The following is a 19,026-nucleotide window of genomic DNA, read 5'->3' as shown; positions in this document are numbered from 1 at the left end:
CTTTAAATCTTAAGAGCAGTATTTTGTATTGTATTCTGTAGTTAACAGTGAGCAGGTGACGTTGAGAGAGAAGAGGTGTAATATGTTCAGTGGATTTAGAACAGCAGGTTATTATTCTGGCAGCAGCATTTTGAAGAAATTGTAAGCGATGGATACGTTTTTGTGGGATGCCAGATACAATAGCATTACAGTGATCTATACGTGAGGTGTCTAAGGCATTAACCAATACTTCAGTACTGTGTTGCGTAAGAACAGGACGAAGTCTAGAAATGTTTTGGAGATGGAAGAAGGCAGTCCGAGAAATGTTACTTATATGGGAGGAATTATTTAATAATACTATAATAATAATAAATAATAATTATTATTATTTAATAATTGCCATTATTAGTGTATAAATGGATATAAATAATTGAATTTAAACGATTCGTCAAAATCTGTTGTATGTAAACGATACTGTTTTAAAGGTTATTGTTTTTTCATCAGAAAACCAGTTTTCCACGTTTACTTGCATTAGGTTAAATGGCACTTTTGCCACTCGCAATATGGCGGACGCGCTGACGTATCGTGTCTACTGGGTAACACAGTGAATGCGGCGTCTATCTATATATGTCTATGCGGTAACGACCTTGCGCGCGCTCACTGACTTCCGGTAGAAGGCGGGACTTACAGTTTGAGCCACGCACGGGGGAGAGGCTGAGGGAGCTGGAAATACCGAGAGGCAGTAAGAACACAGTTGACAGATGAGCCACGCCAGGGATCCGGTTTTAAATCAGCTGGGGACGAGAGTTGCAGGCGTAAAACCTGCAGAAACGGTACTCGGGAGTTTTTATTTGTGGTTTAGAATGTGAGATTTTTCTAAACTTTGTAAGTTTTCTGATGCAGTCGTTTGTCCTGCTCTGTCAAGGCAGAACCCAGAGAGGTTAATTGACAACCCTATAAAATACCACCGCCGGCACCGTATGCCACTCCGGTGGATAGCTCTACATTTATATTATATGTCAGCGGCTTTATACATTTAGTAGTGCATGCATTTCTTTTAAATGTTTTTAGATCATCCCTGTCAGCAGATTCCATTACTTCTTAATTGTAGTTTGATCCTCAATTGCAAATGTATGTGACACTCGCTGGAAATGAATGTTTGCTTTGGGCCCTCCACGGGCATTTTTTGATCACCTGCTTGTGGTGACCTGCGGGGTTAAACATTGTTATGTGCAAGTAAATGTGTTTTGGAGGGGCAAATATTTATGTCTTCAATTTACTTTATTGCTTAGGTTAGGATTAGAATTAGTCCTTATAACTGAGGTGACTTGGAGGTAAAGAGGTACCCCCCACATCCATACTAACTGATAAAACTCACTGTTTGCAGATTGGATCGTCTCAGTTGTGAGTCAATCATTAACAGGAGTACAGAGAAAAGAGAGAGTGCTGAGATCAAACAACCAAGAGAAGCGCAGAGTCAGCTGCACGTACTGGAAGTAGACATGAGCAACAACAGCACCCAGATCTGCAGATACCAACATTGACCGTTGCCCTCTGTTTCTCTGCACTCTGATTGCACGTGCAAGGCAGCTTGGAACAGGGCCTTCTCATCTAATTCATTCTTGGACTAATCCACTCCCTGCCCTGAGAAACAATGGCGACAAAAGGCTATGGCTACTACCGCACAATCATTTTCATGGCCATGTTTGTGGGCTACACTTTCTACTACTTCAACAGGAAGACATTTTCCTTTGTCATGCCCTCAGTTATGGAGGAGATACATCTGGACAAGGATGACTTAGGTGACTATGCTTCAGGCTGCACATCATGACTGTGTGGCCCAGCCCTCAGCCTCCAAGGCTTCTACACTCATTTATTTTTCTGTTTACAGGAGCACCATTTAGATTGGGGTGTGTGCTAAGCTGGATTTGGGATACAGGTGTATATGTGTGTTTAATTTGAGAAGGGTGGGTAGTTGAGTATTTGTGTGTATTGCCAGAACTAAGTTTAAGTGGGTGTAATAGGAGAAGGTGTGGGAGTGAAGCAAGTGTGTACACCTAAAGTTGAGCGTAAGAGGGGGAATGTAAGTATTGGGAGAAAAACCGACTGTGTGTGTCATTAGGAGGGGAATTGGACTTATTTGAGTAATGGGGATTGTGTGTATATTCAAGGTGACTAGTAGTGTTTATTAGAGGGTGTTTGGGCATAGTTAGGAACACAAAATGTGAGATATGGAGGAGTATTTTGTGCAGAATGGACAGGATAATAATAAGCATGTGTATGGAAGACTTAAGAGTCCTTGTGTTTAGATGAGATAACTTGTAGAGAAATATGAGTTTATGTGCACATCTATATTGTCAGCATTAACTTAAGGTGTGTCTGTGAAAAGAAGTTATGGAGAACAGGAAATGTGAGTTATGAGAACAGAATGCCTAGAGTGGGGAAGGTGATTAAGTAACCAATTCTGTATGTAATCAAGACTTTCTTGAGGAGGTAAGTAGGTTACTGTAGTGTGATGGTCAAAGTAATTGTGACTATGTTTGTAGGTAATGGGGTTATTGGGAATTTAGTGTACCAATAGTAGTAATTGGGGGGTTAGTGGAAGTGTTAGGGCCAGTAATGTATGAGTTATGTGTGTCTTGTTTAAACAAGTGTTAACTAATGGCTGTGTGTATGCACACAACTTTCGAAGTATTAAATATAGAGCAGCTTTTTACTTTCTCGTATACAAAGTATTGGGAAAGTATTGTAATCGTTCAAGAATTCAACCTTGAGATTTTGATGAATCTCAATGTTTTAAACCTCCTTGAGTCCGAAAATACCATTTTTGGAATTATGTCTGTGTATGTACACACGATAACGTGAGTACGCTTTCACTTTGGTCAACCAAATTTTGTATACAAGTATTAGGTACAAAATGTAGATTTCTATCAACTTATGAGCAATTTCCTCTAACCGGAAGTGGTACTTTTTTATTCATGCAGCTGCAGAGTCCAATTTATTCAACTTTACTTTTATAATAATTGTTCACTATATTATTAATTTGATTTGTTGTTGATGGTTCTTTATTGTACATAAATATAAAAATATAATCATTGTCTTGCGGTTCACTCCTCAAATGTCCATCCCAATATCTGAGTATAAGAGAAAGTCGAGGGGAGACCAGTCCTGATTTTTTGGTTTTTGTAATTTACCTTGGGTAAAGGTGTCTACTGAATTAATAATCATGTATGTAATTAGTAATTAAAATTATTGTGTAATGGGGAGAGTATGTGTATTGCATTTTAATTGGACGGGGGTTAATATGGGTGGTGGTTAATTTGAGGAAGAGTTTAGTTATGTGTGTAGTTGAGGGAATGTTTTTTTGTGGGAGCAGCCAATGTGTACACTCAAAAAAAGTAGGTGGTGGAGACCATGACTGAATTGCTTTAATGCGTATGTAAACCGTGATGTTGAAGGCTGTGTAGCATGCTTATATTTGTTATTCATTAAGTGCTAATGAGAGGATTTAAAGACTCATTTAGTAAGGTTCATTATTCATTGTGAAAGCTTACTTTCTCATTTGATGAGAAGCCAATTAGCACTTTGTTTTTTTCCGGGAGTTAATTTGCCCCTATCTTCTTAGTCTACTTCTGGTTTTATGTTTAGTAAAGACCATGTCACATTAGATTACGTTTCCAGCAGTTTTCAGTCATAGCCTTCATTTTCAGAATCTTAGCAAAACGGAGACGGTCAGTTGCATGCTTCCAATGAAGGGTGTTGTCTAGTGAGACCTATCTCTGGACTCACTCCAACTAGTCCATCAGTGTGTTTACATTCACACATAACCAAAACTAGGTGGCAGAAAACTAGCTTCTTAAAAACGCAGAAGTAATATTAAGGAGGTCTCGTTTGGAAAAACGCTCCGCAATCATTAAACTGCGCAAAAAAAGAGTGTGAATCCAAACACATGCATTAAGTCTATAATATTTATCTTGTGTTTTATAAATACATTTAGTAAATCTGACAATTTATTAATATGTTTCTGGTACCGGATTGTACACAGCACACACTTTTCTGCTTGGTTGTGCGACTGAGGCCTGCAAAGGAGCGATATTAATACTTCAGTAAGAAAGGTATTGCATAAGGATACTTATTATTTTAAAAAGTAATCAAACTACTTACTTCATGTTAACTTTTTACAAGTTATCATACGGCTCTTGAGATTGCGCTCCTGAGCTAAGCACTATATATTCACATCATTAATGTAAATGTAGCCATTTCTGAAATACTGAGAGAGAGAATTTCAACCAGTGTGTGCGAAGTTAAGCAGACAAACAGAGTGCAACAAACATTAACATGTCAAATAATCAGGTTATTCACGGTGAAAGCTACATCCGTTAACCAGGTTTATCTAACTTGGATAAGGGTGAAGTGAGAATCCATTACTGTGATGCCGTCCAGTTTCCTAAGTGGCTACCTCTTGTTCTTTTGTTTTCACTTTCTTGTCTATTTTTTGAAAGGCTCATTAGGTGGTCTGCACCCAGTTTTTTGTTTGGGGACAGCACAGTCCCTGATATCCTGCTCATCACGATGCCTCTTGCACTCAGTTGAAATACTTGCCTTATGTGGAAATTGAAACAGAGAAAGGAAAAATGTCTTACTGAAGGCTAAAACAGTAACAATTTTCTTATTTTTCACAGGACTCATCACCAGCAGCCAATCAGCGGCCTATGCCATTAGCAAGTTTATTAGTGGAGTCCTTTCAGACCAGATCAGCGCCCGTTGGCTCTTCTCACTGGGCCTCTTCCTTGTGGGTATCATCAATGTGGTCTTTTCCTGGTCCTCCAGTGTGGCTGTGTTTGCTGTTCTCTGGTTCATCAATGGTCTGGGGCAAGGTCTGGGCTGGCCTCCCTGTGGGAAGGTTCTACGCAAGGTAAGGAATGTCTTGGTTTTGTAGGTCTTAGAAGTTCAGCACACTGGGTCCTTGCTAACATATAAGCAAAGAGCTGCTAAAAAGTAAAAAAAAAAAAATACTAAGCCACATTCGCTTTGCATGCAGGATATTGCAGTCTCTGTATGACCTTCAAGTGATCCACCACAGATTCCCCCCCCCCCCCACACACACACACTACCAATTCCTTAAATACTTAACTTCATGGAGGTCCCTTGCATATGTGCACATACATAGTAGCATTCCCATTTGTTGGTAGTGTTGAGGCTGAGGACTTGAATTGCATTTGGGGTATTTATAGCAACGTAAAGACTTTTCAGTACATTATGCAGTGTAGCAGTTTGGGGGTGGGGTGGGGTGGGGGGGGTGTTGTACACTAGCATTAATTGAGTATTCTTTGCAGTTGAGAAAAGGAAAAGCTCTTATGACACTATTTTATGTACAGTATGAGGATATAAGAATACTTGCTAGAAGGGTACAAGGATTTAGCATTTCTTATGTGTAAGTTCATAAGTGTCCAAACTCTGACAGTTTGTGTCATGTCTGGCAACCCACAAAATTAATTTTCTAATGATTTTTAACTTGCAAACCCCTAGTCTGGACGGACGTTGTACTACTTACTGTTTTTTTTTGTTATCTTTGTTGTGCCACTATTTTGTTTTTCTATGGCAGGGGAGTTTGTTAAAGCTGTTGTCTATTTTCAATTGCTTTGTAAGGGTGCACAGACTCTCCTCCTCTTTCTCTGCTGTAGTGGTTTGAACCATCCCAGTTTGGAACCTGGTGGGCAGTTTTGTCCTGTAGTATGAACCTGGCAGGGGGGCTTGGCCCGATCATCGCGACCGTAGCTACCATGAGCTACAGCTGGAGGAGCACATTATCCATGTCGGGCTTGATCTGCGCTGGCACTGCCTTCCTCTGCCTACTGGCCATCAAGAATGAACCTGCTGACGTTGGGTTGCCTAACCTCGACAAAGTGGTGAAGAAAGGCAAGGCAGGTGAGCAACCCAAACAACCACCTGCTTTTGTTTTGTACTTATACAAGGAGAGATGTTTTTTTGTTTTGCTGGCATTTAACTGATGTACTTTATAAAGCTCCCACCTGCCTCATCTCTGTTTGGCAAAGTTCTTACTGTGTGCCTCTCTCCTTGAGTGCTTCTTATGATGTTTTTTTAATGTTTTTTACTGCTGACTTCACACAAGGTTTTTATGAATTGTGTGGAACTGGCAGTAAACCAGTCATCTCACAGAGCTTGACAGGAAGGTATTAGCTAAAGGAATTACGTGGGGGTGGGGGCATATGGTCTCCCAGTCAGGGCAGTTCATTGCACTCTGCCCAGAGAACACGTTGTGCAGACATCTAACAAACAACTTTTAGTTAATAAGAAACTCCAATTCTGGGCCCAGGGGGCGCACTTGTATTTGCATGTAGACTAGAGAATGTCTCAAATTTGTTTCTGCTACAATTTCTGGCCATGGCATTTGCATTGGGCAGTTGCATCTTGCAAAGAAACAAAACAAAAGTGGTTTCTACTTTCAAACTGACTTTCTGTTAGTTGCTGCTTGCTCATTCTCTTTCCATGTTTCTCTTTCTCTCTCTCTCTCTCTCTCTCTCTCTCTCTCTCTCTTCTTGTCCTCAGGATCTTCTGATTCAGATGAGAGCACATTAAAGGAGTTCTTGTCCTCCCCATACCTCTGGGTGCTTTCCTTTGGATATCTCGTTGTTTTTGGTGTGAAGACTGTCTGCACTGACTGGGGACAACTATTCCTCATCCAGGAGAAGGGCCAGACTGTTCTAATGGGTAGATTTTCACCTTCTTCTTACCGAATGCACTCTTTCCCCCCCAGTTCACCTACAGCAGTCCTAAACCCAGCAACATTCCCCAGTCTTTAAATTAAGTCTCTTTGAAAACCCAACTTGTGTTGCTTTGCTAGCATTACTCCTGATATCCAAACCTACATATATAGTATCACCCCCATCCCAAACATTCACTTGGCTTTCACTTGTCCCATTCCTAATTGTTATTTCTGTCTCAGTTACTGTAATTGATCCACCATCCTGAACCCTGTCAACTCAAGTCCTGTCACTTACAGCCATCAAAGAGCTCAGTGGGGAGGGTTGGGTTGGTGACCTACATGTTGAGAAGCATTGACTTAACAGCATACCTGACTGCAATCAAACCTTTTTATCTACAGAATGTCTGACTTTCCTTCTTCCTTTTGCCTGCCATATGCCTAAAGTGTATTGTCACTTCAGCTATAGCACATCTCAATTGGGCCACATCCCTTTGTCCTCAGATATAACTTACCCACTTCTCTTTAAGCATACCTGGTCACCTTCCTCACATCTGTTCCCCTGTAGTATATAAAGACAATCTCTATCCAAGCCTTTGCACTTTCAGTATACCTGAGCCTGCCCACATATACATCACTGCAAAAACAAACTCTTTCATTTTTGGTAAACAACTGCCACCTATATAAACCATATTTTCCTAGTACCATATGTGTACCCTGACACAGTTTGTCATCCTCAAGTGACATTTACCTGTTGCCCTTTTGACTCCCTGTCCAATACCTTCACTTTTACAATTGTTTTCACTTAGAAAATGTCTATAATCGGCATCATTTCAGAATGGACCCAGCTACCCTCTATCTGCAGCATATCTGGATTCCCCACCACATATTTTGTAGCTTAGTTGGACTCTTACAGTATCAAACCTCATGATTGGACACCATTCTTAAATGTTCTCCACCTCCCCACATAATCCTTTGTATCGGAAGAATACTTGGACCCTTCACTCTCAGCTACATTACCCATCATACAGCTGGATCTACAGTTATACCTACCACTTAAAGGGTCTGTGGTGCTTAAAAGACTTCAAATTCAACATTCATTCAATTCTGCATTCTAGGTCTTTATTTTAAACATTGAGATGTCAAAGGAAGCAAGAATTGCTTTACTAATTAATTTATTTAAATTGCTGTTTTACTCTAGATTAGTACCTGATCAGACTTTGGTCAATTTTCAAAACAACTGTTGTCCTCAGACTCCAAGTCCCATTCTCAACTGCTTAGTTCTCCCATGGGCCTGCTCTTCAACTAAGTTATAACACATACTGTTATCCAGGCTTCATATCATTGCTCTTTCTGTATGTGTTCTCTGCCCCAAGCAACCATCCTCAAATAAGGGCAACTTTCCACTCTCCCTCCATCATCTGCTGCAAACTGGGACTTGCTACCCAAACACCAACTACAGAATAAGTTGAACCTTACAGTTATTTTAACTGTAGCATATCTGAGTTCTTTTCCAATTCAAAATCTTCAAATAATTGCTTCCTAAATGCTGCCATGTCCCATTATCTGTAGCATACATGGACAGCTATATACATCCAGGCCTAAAAAAACCCAAATTACCCAGCTCTCTACTGTCTCTTTTCTTATACCTTCCCACCACTCCATTTTTTCCTACAACTGCACTACACTTCAATAACTTTGACTGTCCCAGATTGTCCTATTGCTTCCATTATGATTTTTCCCTTTTGTGTTTCAGGAAGCTCATACATGAGTGCTCTTGAAATTGGGGGCTTCGCAGGCAGCTTGGCAGCAGGGTACCTGTCAGACAGAGCTGTGGCAAAGGTGGGGTTTTAGAGGGAGGGTGCACTTATAGCTGGAAGTTGTGTAAATCTTCCCTCAGTTCAATTCATTTTCTCATTATCAAAGCTACCTTTTTTTGTCTTATCACAAATAGTATGGCCTTCGCAGCCATGGCAATCCTCGGCATAGCCTCCTCCTGTCTATGATGGCTGGGATGACAATATCTATGTATCTTTTCCGAGTAACAGTCACTCCAGAAGCATCCAAGGTAATATCAGACTGACCCAATATCTCCTTTTTGGAAGTTCTTTAATGTCATCTGTTGATTTGGTGGTGGGGACCAGTTGTCACTGTTTGCTTTATTTCCTGCAGGAGTCTACACTCTGGGCTCTGATCCTGCATCCTGTCTCTCTCCTCACTGGTCTATCAGAACAAGAGGTTCCCTTTCTTCTCTTATCTTCTTTTCTTTGTCATTCTCTCTATTTTCACTTTCTTGGAAGGCATTGACCTTCCTTGGCTGTATTAGGACTCAAGTGTAGCCTAAAATGTTGCTATGCAGAAATATGAAGAGCTGCTTTACATATCTATTGGGGTAGACAAGTACATTTTGCAGCAGGCACATACAATGCATACGGAAAGTATTCACAGCGCATCACTTTTTCCACATTTTGTTATGTTCCAGCCTTATTCCAAAATGGATTAAATTCGTTTTTTTCCTCGGAATTCTACACACAGCACCCCATAATGACAATGTGAAAAAAGTTTACTTGAGGTTTTTGCAAATTTATTGAAAATAAAAAAACTGAGAAATCCCATGTACATAAGTATTCACAGCCTTTGCTCAATACTTTATCGATGTACCTTTGGCAGCAATTACAGCCTCAAGTCTTTTTGAATATGATGCCACAAGCTTGGACACCTATCCTTGGCCAGTTTCGCCCATTCCTCTTTGCAGCACCTCTCAAGGTCCATCAGGTTGGATGAGAAGCGTTGGTGCACAGCCATTTTAAGATCTCTCCAGAGATGTCCAATCGGATTCAAGTCTGGGCTCTGGCTGGGTCACTCAAGGATATTCACAGAGTTGTCCTGAAGCCACTCCTTTGATATCTTGGCTGTGTGCTTAGGGTCGTTGTCCTGCTGAAAGATGAACCATCGCCCCAGTCTGAGGTCAAGAGCGCTCTGGAGCAGGTTTTCATCCAGAATGTCTCTGTACATTGCTGCAGTCATCTTTCCCTTTATCCTGACCAGTCTCCCAGTTCCTGCCGCTGAAAAACATCCCCACAGCATGATGCTACCACCACCATGCTTCACTGTAGGGATGGTATTGGCCTGGTGATGAGCGGTGCCTGGTTTCCTCCAAACGTGACGCCTGGCATTCACACCAAAGAGTTCAATCTTTGTCTCATCAGACCAGAGAATTTTCTTTTTCATGGTCTGAGAGTCCTTCAGGTGCCTTTTGGCAAACTCCAGGTGGGTTGCCATGTGCCTTTTACTAAGGAGTGGCTTCCTTCTGGCCAATATAACATACAGGCCTGATTGGTGGATTGCTGCAGAGATGGTTGTCCTTCAGGAAGGTTCTCCTCTCTCCAAAGAGGAACTCTGGAGCTCTGACAGAGTGACCATCGGGTTCTTGGTCACCTCCCTGGCTAAGGCCCTTCTCCCCCGATCACTCAGTTTAGATGGCCGGCCAGCTCTAGGAAGAGTCCTGGTGGTTTCGAACTTCTTCCACTTACGGATGATGGATGCCACTGTGCTCATTGGGACCTTCAAAGCAGCAGAAATTTTTCTGTAACCTTCCCCAGATTTGTGCCTCGAGACAATCCTGTCTTGGAGGTCTACAGACAATTCCTTTGACTTCATGCTTGGTTTGTGCTCTGACATGAACTGTCAACTGTGGGACCTTATATAGACAGGTGTGTGCCTTTCCAAATCATGTCCAATCAACTGAATTTACCACAGGTGGACTCCAATGAAGCTGCAGAAACATCTCAAGGATGATCAGGGGAAACAGGATGAACCTGAGCTCAATTTTGAGCTTCATGGCAAAGGCTGTGAATACTTATGTACATGTGCTTTCTCAATTTTTGTATTTTTAATAAATATGCAAAAACCTCAAGTAAACTTTTTTCACGTTGTCATTATGGGGTGTTATGTGTAGAATTCTGTGGAACAAAATGAATTTAATCCATTTTGGAATAAGGCTGTAACATAAAATGTGGAAAAAGTGATGCACTGTGAATACTTTCCGGATGCACTGTATTCCTTATAAAATATATTTTGTCTTGACTTTAATAGTAGCCTGGAAACATCCACACACACCTCAAAATATTATAGAAAATTATCACTGTTAATGGTGGTTTAACTTGTTGGAACCAGCACCACGTAAGTATAATCAAATAAGAATCTCTGGTACAACAGGCACAAAGCATGTTTCTTGTCTAAGGCTCAGATTTTGTCCTTCCAGCTATCTCTAGCTTGTTAGATTCGGGAAAAAGCTCCAAAGGGTAGAAGACTTGATAACTTTTGTAGAACATGAAAAGAACTGTAACAAGAACAGGCTATTGAGCTCAACAACTTCATCCATCCTATTCACAGAAATTGTAAAAAATAACATGAAGTTGAAATTTGAAGGTTCCTAAAGTCCTTCTCTCCACCACACTACTTGGTATTTTATTCTATGTGTCTGTAGTTGTTTGCGTGAAGAAAAACTGTTTTTAACATTTGTGCAAAATCTTGTTGCAGAATTTACTTTAAACTAACAACTGGAATCTACTGTTACAAATTCCTTTCAGAATTTTAAACACTTCAGTCATGTTACCTCTTAATTTACAATTGAATAAACCAAAAACTCATTCAGTCTTTTCAGAGCTCATACTTCTTAGTTAGTCCTGGAATCAGACTAGTCGCTCTTCTCTGGACCTTCTCTAGTGCTGCTACGTCTTTTTTGGAATATGGAGACCAAAGCTGTAGAAAGTATTCCACATGAGGCCTCATTAGTGTCATGATTTGGCTTTTTTTTTCTTCTTACGTGTTCCTTAACACCAAAATATAACTGAAACCTTGTCACATTTATTAACATGGTAATGCATTAACATTTTTACATTTAAATTACATTGTTCTGCATCACCATTTTGTACCAGTTTTGACAGTTGCCTGCTGTTGTTAGGCTGGATGGCTAGGAGTATGTGACATGACATTTTACCAAGCTGGTATAAAAGGTCAACCTTGTGAGCTTCCAGGTTTGTCTAAGTTTGTGTAGTTTAACTTAAAGATTCTCTAGCATTTTTTATACATCATTTTGAAACCTGTTTATGAAATTTTTTATTTTTGATCTTTTTGCCCACATCTTTTTGCTTATGTTTTGGCTCAGTCATTATGCTTATCTTGGTTTTCGACTCTTTTGGATTTTGGTTTTGTACACTGACCTTGTTTTCTTGATTCTCGATCTCCATGTAGTTCATCTTGGTTAGTTTATATTTTCCTTTTCTCCTGATTTAAAAGGCCTTGCCCTGAAGCTTATATAGTCTCTCATATTGACAGGATATGTTCAATACTTTTATATGTAAGTATTTAATGCAAGCTGAAACTATGTATAAATGTAGAAAAAAACCATGTCTGAATCACCATTTAAATACGGAAACGTGTTAGGGCCATGGAGAAGTCGACATGTCGGCTTTATTCTCGCCATTTATATTGAGATTAAAGTCGACATTTCCACTTTATTCTCGACATTACTACTTTATTCTTGCCATTACCCCTTATTGCAAGGCAGAAGCGCAACCTCTGCACATCCATGCCCCCACGTGTGTATTGCATGCTTTAATGCATTTTATCATGAAAATGATATCAAGTATTTATCTTGGCATTCTAAATGTTCAGAGAGCAGGAATATCATGAAGTGAAAGTATTGTGTGTGGCGATTGCTGCCTGCGCCTTCTCTCAGTGCAAGATGAAGTCAGTTTAAGAAGCACGTACCGATTAACATTTGCCTGGGAACACTTAACACAAAGCATTCAATGTGTGTGCCACATTAGTTATGACGGGGTTTGTGAAAATCTAGTAAATTAAACATTGATTTTAAGATGAAGTTTACAACGTTCTACTTTAATGACAAAATAAACTACAAGAACAAAGTCAACATGTCCACTTTAATCTCGACATAAACGTCGAGACTAAAGTGGAAATGTTGAGAATAAATTCGGCATGTCAACTTTATTCTCGACATACACTACACTTTTTTTTTCCTTCACTGTGTCCGTAGTTTTTTTTCTTCTCCGTGGCCCTAATATGCTTCTGTATTTAAAACATTAATGACAGTGACATACTAATTATTATTATATACAGTAGGCTATATAGTACAGTGGGTAGGCTTCTTTTAAATAAATTGAGACTTGATGTTCGTTGACTTGTTACTTTTAAAATTTTCCCTTCTGCAGATTTGGATTCTTTCACTGGGAGCCATATTTGGTTTCTCTTGTTATGGACCAATTGCATTGTTTGGTGTCATAGCCAATGAAAGCGCTCCATCAAACTTCTGTGGAACATCTCACGCCATTGTGGCTTTGATGGCTAATGGTAAGCTTTCTGTTTGAATTTGTTTCTTGTTCTAATAAAACATTTACAAAATGAATAATTAAGAATATCATCTTAATGGCATTAAATGGCAGTGTGTAGTGAGTTTGTGTCGGTTTTGTTGTTACTGCATCTTTCTGTATCAGCTGGACTAATAGCAGATATTTATCGTTGTGCAGTGTGGTGTAGTGGTAATTAATGGAAATCAATTAAATAATAGCTGCATGAGGGCTATACCATTTTTTATACTTCAGAATATAGCCATGTTGCTAATGCATCACTTCCCAAAATTTTGCATTTTTGTTAAAGTAGACTGCTGATAGTCCTTTACACTTTTGTAACAGGATAAAATCTCCCCCCATGAAAGCAGTACACTTAAACACAATACCGTGAGGTGCCATGAAGGACAGTATTCATTCTGGTCCAGAAACATACGTACACAATAATGTCCTGTAAGAAAATACCTCACATTGGATATATACAGTGGATTTAAACTTTACTCATATCACTTCACTCTTTCACATGTTGTTTTGTTGCAGCCTTGTGCTAAAATCATTAAATTCATTTTTCCCCCACGCAATACTGACTGCCCCAGAAGGACAAAGCAAAATTTTTGAAATTTTCCCAGATCAATATAATGGGATGCACTTCAGCCAAATTTCAAGCGTCATAGCAATGGGTCTGAAAATTTGGTTCAGGTGCATCCAATTTTGTTATCATTGAGATGTCTGAAGTCCACTTGTGGTCAAATCAGTTGATTGTACATGATTAGGAAAGGCACATACAGCTGAGTAGATATTGATCCATGAGTTCAAGGGATTTGCCCGCAGAGCTTAGAGACAGGACCTGGGGCACAGAACTGGGGAAGGCTATAAATACATTTCTGCAGCATTGAAAGTTCCCAAAGGCACAGTGGCCTGTGTCATTCTTAAATGGAAGACGTCTGGAGCAATCATGACTCTTTCTAGAGTTGGCCACCCAGCCAAACTAATCAATTGTGAGAGAAGGGCCTTAGCAAAAGAGGTGAAAAAGAACCCAGTGGTCACTCTGGCTAAACTCCAAAGAAGCTGTGTTTGAGATGTCGGAAACTGTCAGGAGGACCACCATCACTCCAACATTCCACTGACCTGGGCTTTATGACAGAGTGGCCAGACAGAAATCTCTCCTTAGTTAAAGAACATGGAAACCTACTTGTAGTTTGCAAAAAAAAGCACCTATAAAACTCTCACACTATAAGAAACAAGATTTTCTGGTCTGATGAATCAAACATTAGTTTTATGTCTGGGGGAAACCAGGAATCAGTCATCACCTGCGCAATACCATTCCAACGGCGAACCATTGTGGTGACAAGATCATACTATGAAATTGATTTTAAGAGGCCCAAGTCTGGGAAAACTGAAAAGAGAAAAGTACAGAGATATCCTTAATGAAAACCTGCTCTACAACACTTGAGACTGGACAAAAGGTTCAACTTCCTAAAGGACAATGACCATGGTTAGGTCAATGGCTTAGGAACAACTCTGGGAATGTCCTTGAGAAGTCCAGCCAGAGCCTGGACTTGAACCCAATCGAACATCTCTGGAGAGACCTGAAAAAAGCTGTTCACCAACAATCTCCATCCAACCTGACAAAGATTGAGAGGATCAGCAGCGAAACATGGCAGAAAATCAAATGCAAAGCTTGTCTCATTAGACCCAAGAAGACTGCAGGCTGGAATCGCTGGCAAAGGGCCTTCAATGAAGTACTGGGTAAAAGGCCTGAATATTTGTGTCAATGGAATATTTCAGTTTATTTTTGATAAATTAATAATATTTCTAAAAGCTTGTTTACACTTGATCATTCTGGAGTATTGAGTGTTGCTTGATGTGGGGAAAAAATGTAAACAATTTTAGTTCAAGGATGCAACAAATGAAAATGTGAAAAAGTGAAAGGGACTGAATCATTTAAAAATTCACTATACATGTAATAATTGCAATGTGGCTCTCTCAATCATTGTTATAGAGAATATTTAACTTTATTTTTAGGTCTATCTAAATGGTCACAGTATATGCAGAGAGGACAAAATTAAAAAGTTTCTCTGTCCAGTTGCTGAATGTGTATATTTCAGCGCACGGTTATTGGATGACCCGAGCAGGTGCAGACGAGTAATATTCTATTACAGGGCATTTATCTTGTGCACACAAACACACCTATGGCCCACCCTTCTTCATACTGAACAGGTTTAGAATTCACAATCAAACTAGCAGCATGCTGTCCGGCTTCTTAGAGGAAGTCCACATAAACGTAGGAAGCATTTTTATAATAAAACAACACTACAAATACAGGGCGAGTCAAAATTATGTTAACATTTGAATGGCGGAAACACTTTATTCACAAAATATACTTAATATGTGCAAGATGATTTACAGGAATGTCTCAACCTGCTCGCCATCATGTTCAACACACAAAAACCAACGAGCAACAGTACCGTTTAAAGCCCGGATACATATTTTGTGGGGAATAGATGACACCACAGTCCGTATTCTGTCCTTCAGGTCACTGATACCATGAACTTTCCTGCTTTACACAGCACCTTCACCATACCCCATAATTAGAAATCACAGGATGTCAAATCAGAGGAGTATAAAGGCCATGGCAATGGTCCACCATGACCTATCCATCGACCTGGAAAGGTGTGGTTGAGATAAAAAGAATCCAGTAGTGTTAACATCATTTTGACTCACCCTGTATTATGATTAGTCTTCTTTAATAATACAAATTCATGCGGGGCGGTGGGGCTATATCAACATCTTTTCTTTCATTTAAATAGATAGTAACAATTTTTAAAAAAGACAACTTAAATAGTATCAAGTAGCAACTTAGGGAGGACTATGGAGTGTAGTCTAAAACAGTGTTTCTCAACCGCTGGCCCAAAAAAAATCAGTAAATTCTCAGGTCATGTTTTTTTACGTGAACACTTTTCTGATAACATCCTGAATTAAGAAATTATGCCCTGTTCTGTCCTTTGTATCAGGGGTGGCCGCTAGGGCAGTATCTGCACCCATAACACCCAGACATACTATAATTGCACCACAACAGTCCCAGTTCAATTAAAGTGGTTTTTAATTTAAACAGTACCTTCAGCACAACTCAACAATTCAGTACAACTCTTTCTTTCCTTTTTCTACAGCTGCACTCCCTTCTCCACATCCGACAGCTCTCTTTTTGAGTTGAGTGGAGGGCGAATATTCTAGTATCTCCAGACTCAAGAGTACTTCCGGTGCTTAATATATTGCCCCCAGGAAGCACTTCTGGGTCAGGCAGGACCCCAAACGGTTCTTGTGCCATTAGTACCCAACAGCTCCCCCTGGTGGCCCCCAGGGAGCCTGGCAGGGCAGGATCCTTGGACAATAATAATAATAATTCATTACATTTATATAGCGCTTTTCTCAGTACTCAAAGCGCTATCCACAAAGGGAGGAACCGGGATGCGAACCCACAATCTTCTACAGTCTCCTTACTGCAAAGCAGCAGCACTACCACTGCAATTCCCATGCTTCCCTGCTGGCATCCATATTGGGGCTTGCCGCATGGGATGCTTCCACCCAGTGTACGGGGGAACGTTCTACACATAGCAGGCAGTCACACACTGTCCCAACGTTCCAAGTACCCTAGCCCAATTGGAGTATCCTTCTGAGGTTGCTGGGGTGCCAATCCCAATGTAAATGCTGCCGCAACATCTTCTTGTGCCTCTGCCCAGGCATGGCAGGGGAATATCACCGTCCTTCGTGTTCCATGGCCTCCTGGCCAGGTAAGGGAGCAGGATACATCCCAGCAGGGACACCAGTTAGTCCCTCACACAGATGGATACATAATCTGTATACTGTACTTGAAATTCCAAGGGAGAGACCCTGACCCCGACCCACTCTTCCAATTGAATTGTATTAAATCTGGATGCTCGAAACTCCAACCTCCTCTCTGAACTATCCATCCATCCATCCATTTTCCAACCCGCTGAATCCGAACACAGGGTCACGGGGGTCTGCTGGAGCCAATCCCAGCCAACACAGGGCACATGGCAGGAACCAATCCCGGGCAGGGTGCCAACCCACCGCAGTCCTCTCAGAACTAATGGTTTGTAAATCTAGAAGCTTGAAATTCCAAATTAATTTAATTTTGGTAAATCTGGACAGTAGAAGTCAGATTTCAAAAGAAAGTTCCAGTACTTCTGTATATACACTTGGGGCAGTGGTTGGACAAATAATGATAACAGAGTAAATAACTTTCATTATAATATCCAACTCATTGTTTTGTAAAAATTTTCCAGTTCTTCTGCTGCTCAGCAAGTCAAAAAGTTAGGAAAAAAAAAAAAACGCTGATGTAGCAATGAGGAAGCCATCTTCTACAACTTAGATGTAAGATATAAAGGGGTCCTCTTTATCTTTTAAACAAATTCAAACGGAAATATAAAGTGTAGCAGAGAAAACAAAATGAAGCTGCTGTAACAAAAAGATCCTTGAATTGAAAGGGAGCCCATTCTAGCTCACACAAAGTTCGTTCCCTGTGTCACCGATCTCTATGTAATACTCTTTGAGTAGTTAGAAATTCATTAATTTATTCATTAGCAAACTTTCTGATATGATAGACGTCTAAAGTAATCAACACTGCACAACAATAAACTATCAAAAAAGTCCATGGAAAAATCTTGTGTTACTGATGTTGCACAAGTCACATGTCATCCAGTCATATGCTTACAACTTACAAAACACTTGTATTTTTACTATTATTAAATTAACGTTACTTGAGTTGCACTAGTTATGCAAAAGCTGCAGCTCATGGAAGGGAACTGTTAGACTTCTCCAAGTTCTTTCTATGGACCGTGTCAGACTCTGCCTCTCTAAGCAGCGCATCGAGATCCAGCAGCGAGTGGTGTGCTGTTCTAAAAGAGTTTGTTTGCTCTCTCTCTGCAGTGGGCGGCTTCCTTGCTGGACTCCCATTCAGCACCATTGCCAAGCATTACAGCTGGGAGACGGCCTTCTGGGTGGTCGAGTTGATGTGTGGGGTGACAACAGTGGCTCTCTTCCTACTTCGCAACATGCGCACCAAGATGGGACGTGTGGCAAAGAAGGCACAGTGAAGGCACAGTTCACACAGAATGTGTTGGTAGGAGGCAGGGCCCATTGACGCCAGCACATGTCGGGCAAATATCAAGTTTAAATGATTAGTAGTTTAGGGAAGACACTGATGTCAAGGAAGCAGGAGGCACTGCTTGACATCAGTCATCAGTCTGCTGCATTTTAGTGCCTCCTGCTGTGTAAAACGTTTTGTTGCAGTGGAATAAAAAGGGGGATGCCTTCTTATGATTGCAGCCATGTCTTTGCCAGCTGTTCTCACCCCCCCCCCCCCCCCTTTCCATTTTACCTCTACTTTGTTACAAGCCCATCTACCTACCTTCAGCTCTTGGCTGTCATGACCTTGTGCAGAAGAGTCACCAGAGAGCTGAGGTATGCATCAAGTGTTGAGATAAAGCCATCCATCCTCTGAAGCTGCAAAGATGAGTCATAGCGTTATTAGCAAATCTGCTATAACACCCCACCTATGCCATAAAAGACACACTCAAAAGAGGTGGAGAGGATACTGGGAGGTTTCTGTGGCCGTTATTGTGAATAATGGGAAGCCAACTCCATCGTACAAATGTAGCTGCCATCTATGACACTAAATAGAAACAGACACCTAACAGATACCAATACTGTGTTTTATTAATGGAAAATATTTCCCTGAAAAGCCATTGTATGGATACTGGCTGTGGAAATCTGTGTATGTATGATCTCTACACTGTTAAATAAAACAGTTCCTCTAAGGATCTCCCTTGGTCTTATTATTTTTATACCTATGACTGCCACCAATGGGCAAATTTGAAATGAGGGTTGTGAAAAAGAAAGTACACTTCTGCCTCCTATGGATTTACATAT

The 19,026-nt window shown here is 40.5% G+C and overlaps 1 protein-coding gene across 3 annotated transcripts; it reads left to right on the top strand.

Annotated features, from left to right (window-relative positions):
* The first annotated feature begins 651 nt into the window (after window positions 1-651).
* On the top strand, window positions 652-18,917 carry slc37a4a (solute carrier family 37 member 4a). 3 transcript variants are annotated; one of them, XM_028808446.2, is made up of 11 exons: window positions 652-812; window positions 1,367-1,781; window positions 4,662-4,894; window positions 5,664-5,907; window positions 6,550-6,711; window positions 8,460-8,545; window positions 8,658-8,771; window positions 8,876-8,941; window positions 12,940-13,078; window positions 18,025-18,224; window positions 18,267-18,917. In XM_028808446.2, exons 2-10 carry the CDS (start codon window positions 1,634-1,636, stop codon window positions 18,189-18,191), a joined length of 1,359 nt encoding a protein of 452 aa, XP_028664279.1. In that variant the 5' UTR covers window positions 652-812; window positions 1,367-1,633; the 3' UTR covers window positions 18,192-18,224; window positions 18,267-18,917. The 3 variants fall into 3 exon arrangements, with proteins under 3 accessions (XP_028664279.1, XP_028664277.1, XP_028664280.1); XM_028808444.2 differs by having other exon boundaries at window positions 18,025-18,917; XM_028808447.2 differs by lacking the exon at window positions 8,876-8,941 and having other exon boundaries at window positions 18,025-18,917.
* Window positions 18,918-19,026: the final 109 nt, after the last annotated feature.

This window comes from Erpetoichthys calabaricus, chromosome 9 (genome assembly GCF_900747795.2).
Source record: "Erpetoichthys calabaricus chromosome 9, fErpCal1.3, whole genome shotgun sequence".
Classification (NCBI taxonomy): Eukaryota; Metazoa; Chordata; class Cladistia; order Polypteriformes; family Polypteridae; genus Erpetoichthys; species Erpetoichthys calabaricus.
This window is presented reverse-complemented; position numbering and strand designations above follow the sequence as displayed.

Coding starts and splice junctions, on each gene's coding strand:
- slc37a4a (XM_028808446.2), top strand. CDS start 1,634: ATGGCGACAAAAGGCTATGGCTACTACCGCACAATCATTTTCATGGCC. Junction 4,895..5,663: donor GTGGGAAGGTTCTACGCAAG/GTAAGGAATGTC, acceptor TCTCTGCTGTAG/TGGTTTGAACCATCCCAGTT. Junction 13,079..18,024: donor TGTGGCTTTGATGGCTAATG/GTAAGCTTTCTG, acceptor CTCTCTCTGCAG/TGGGCGGCTTCCTTGCTGGA.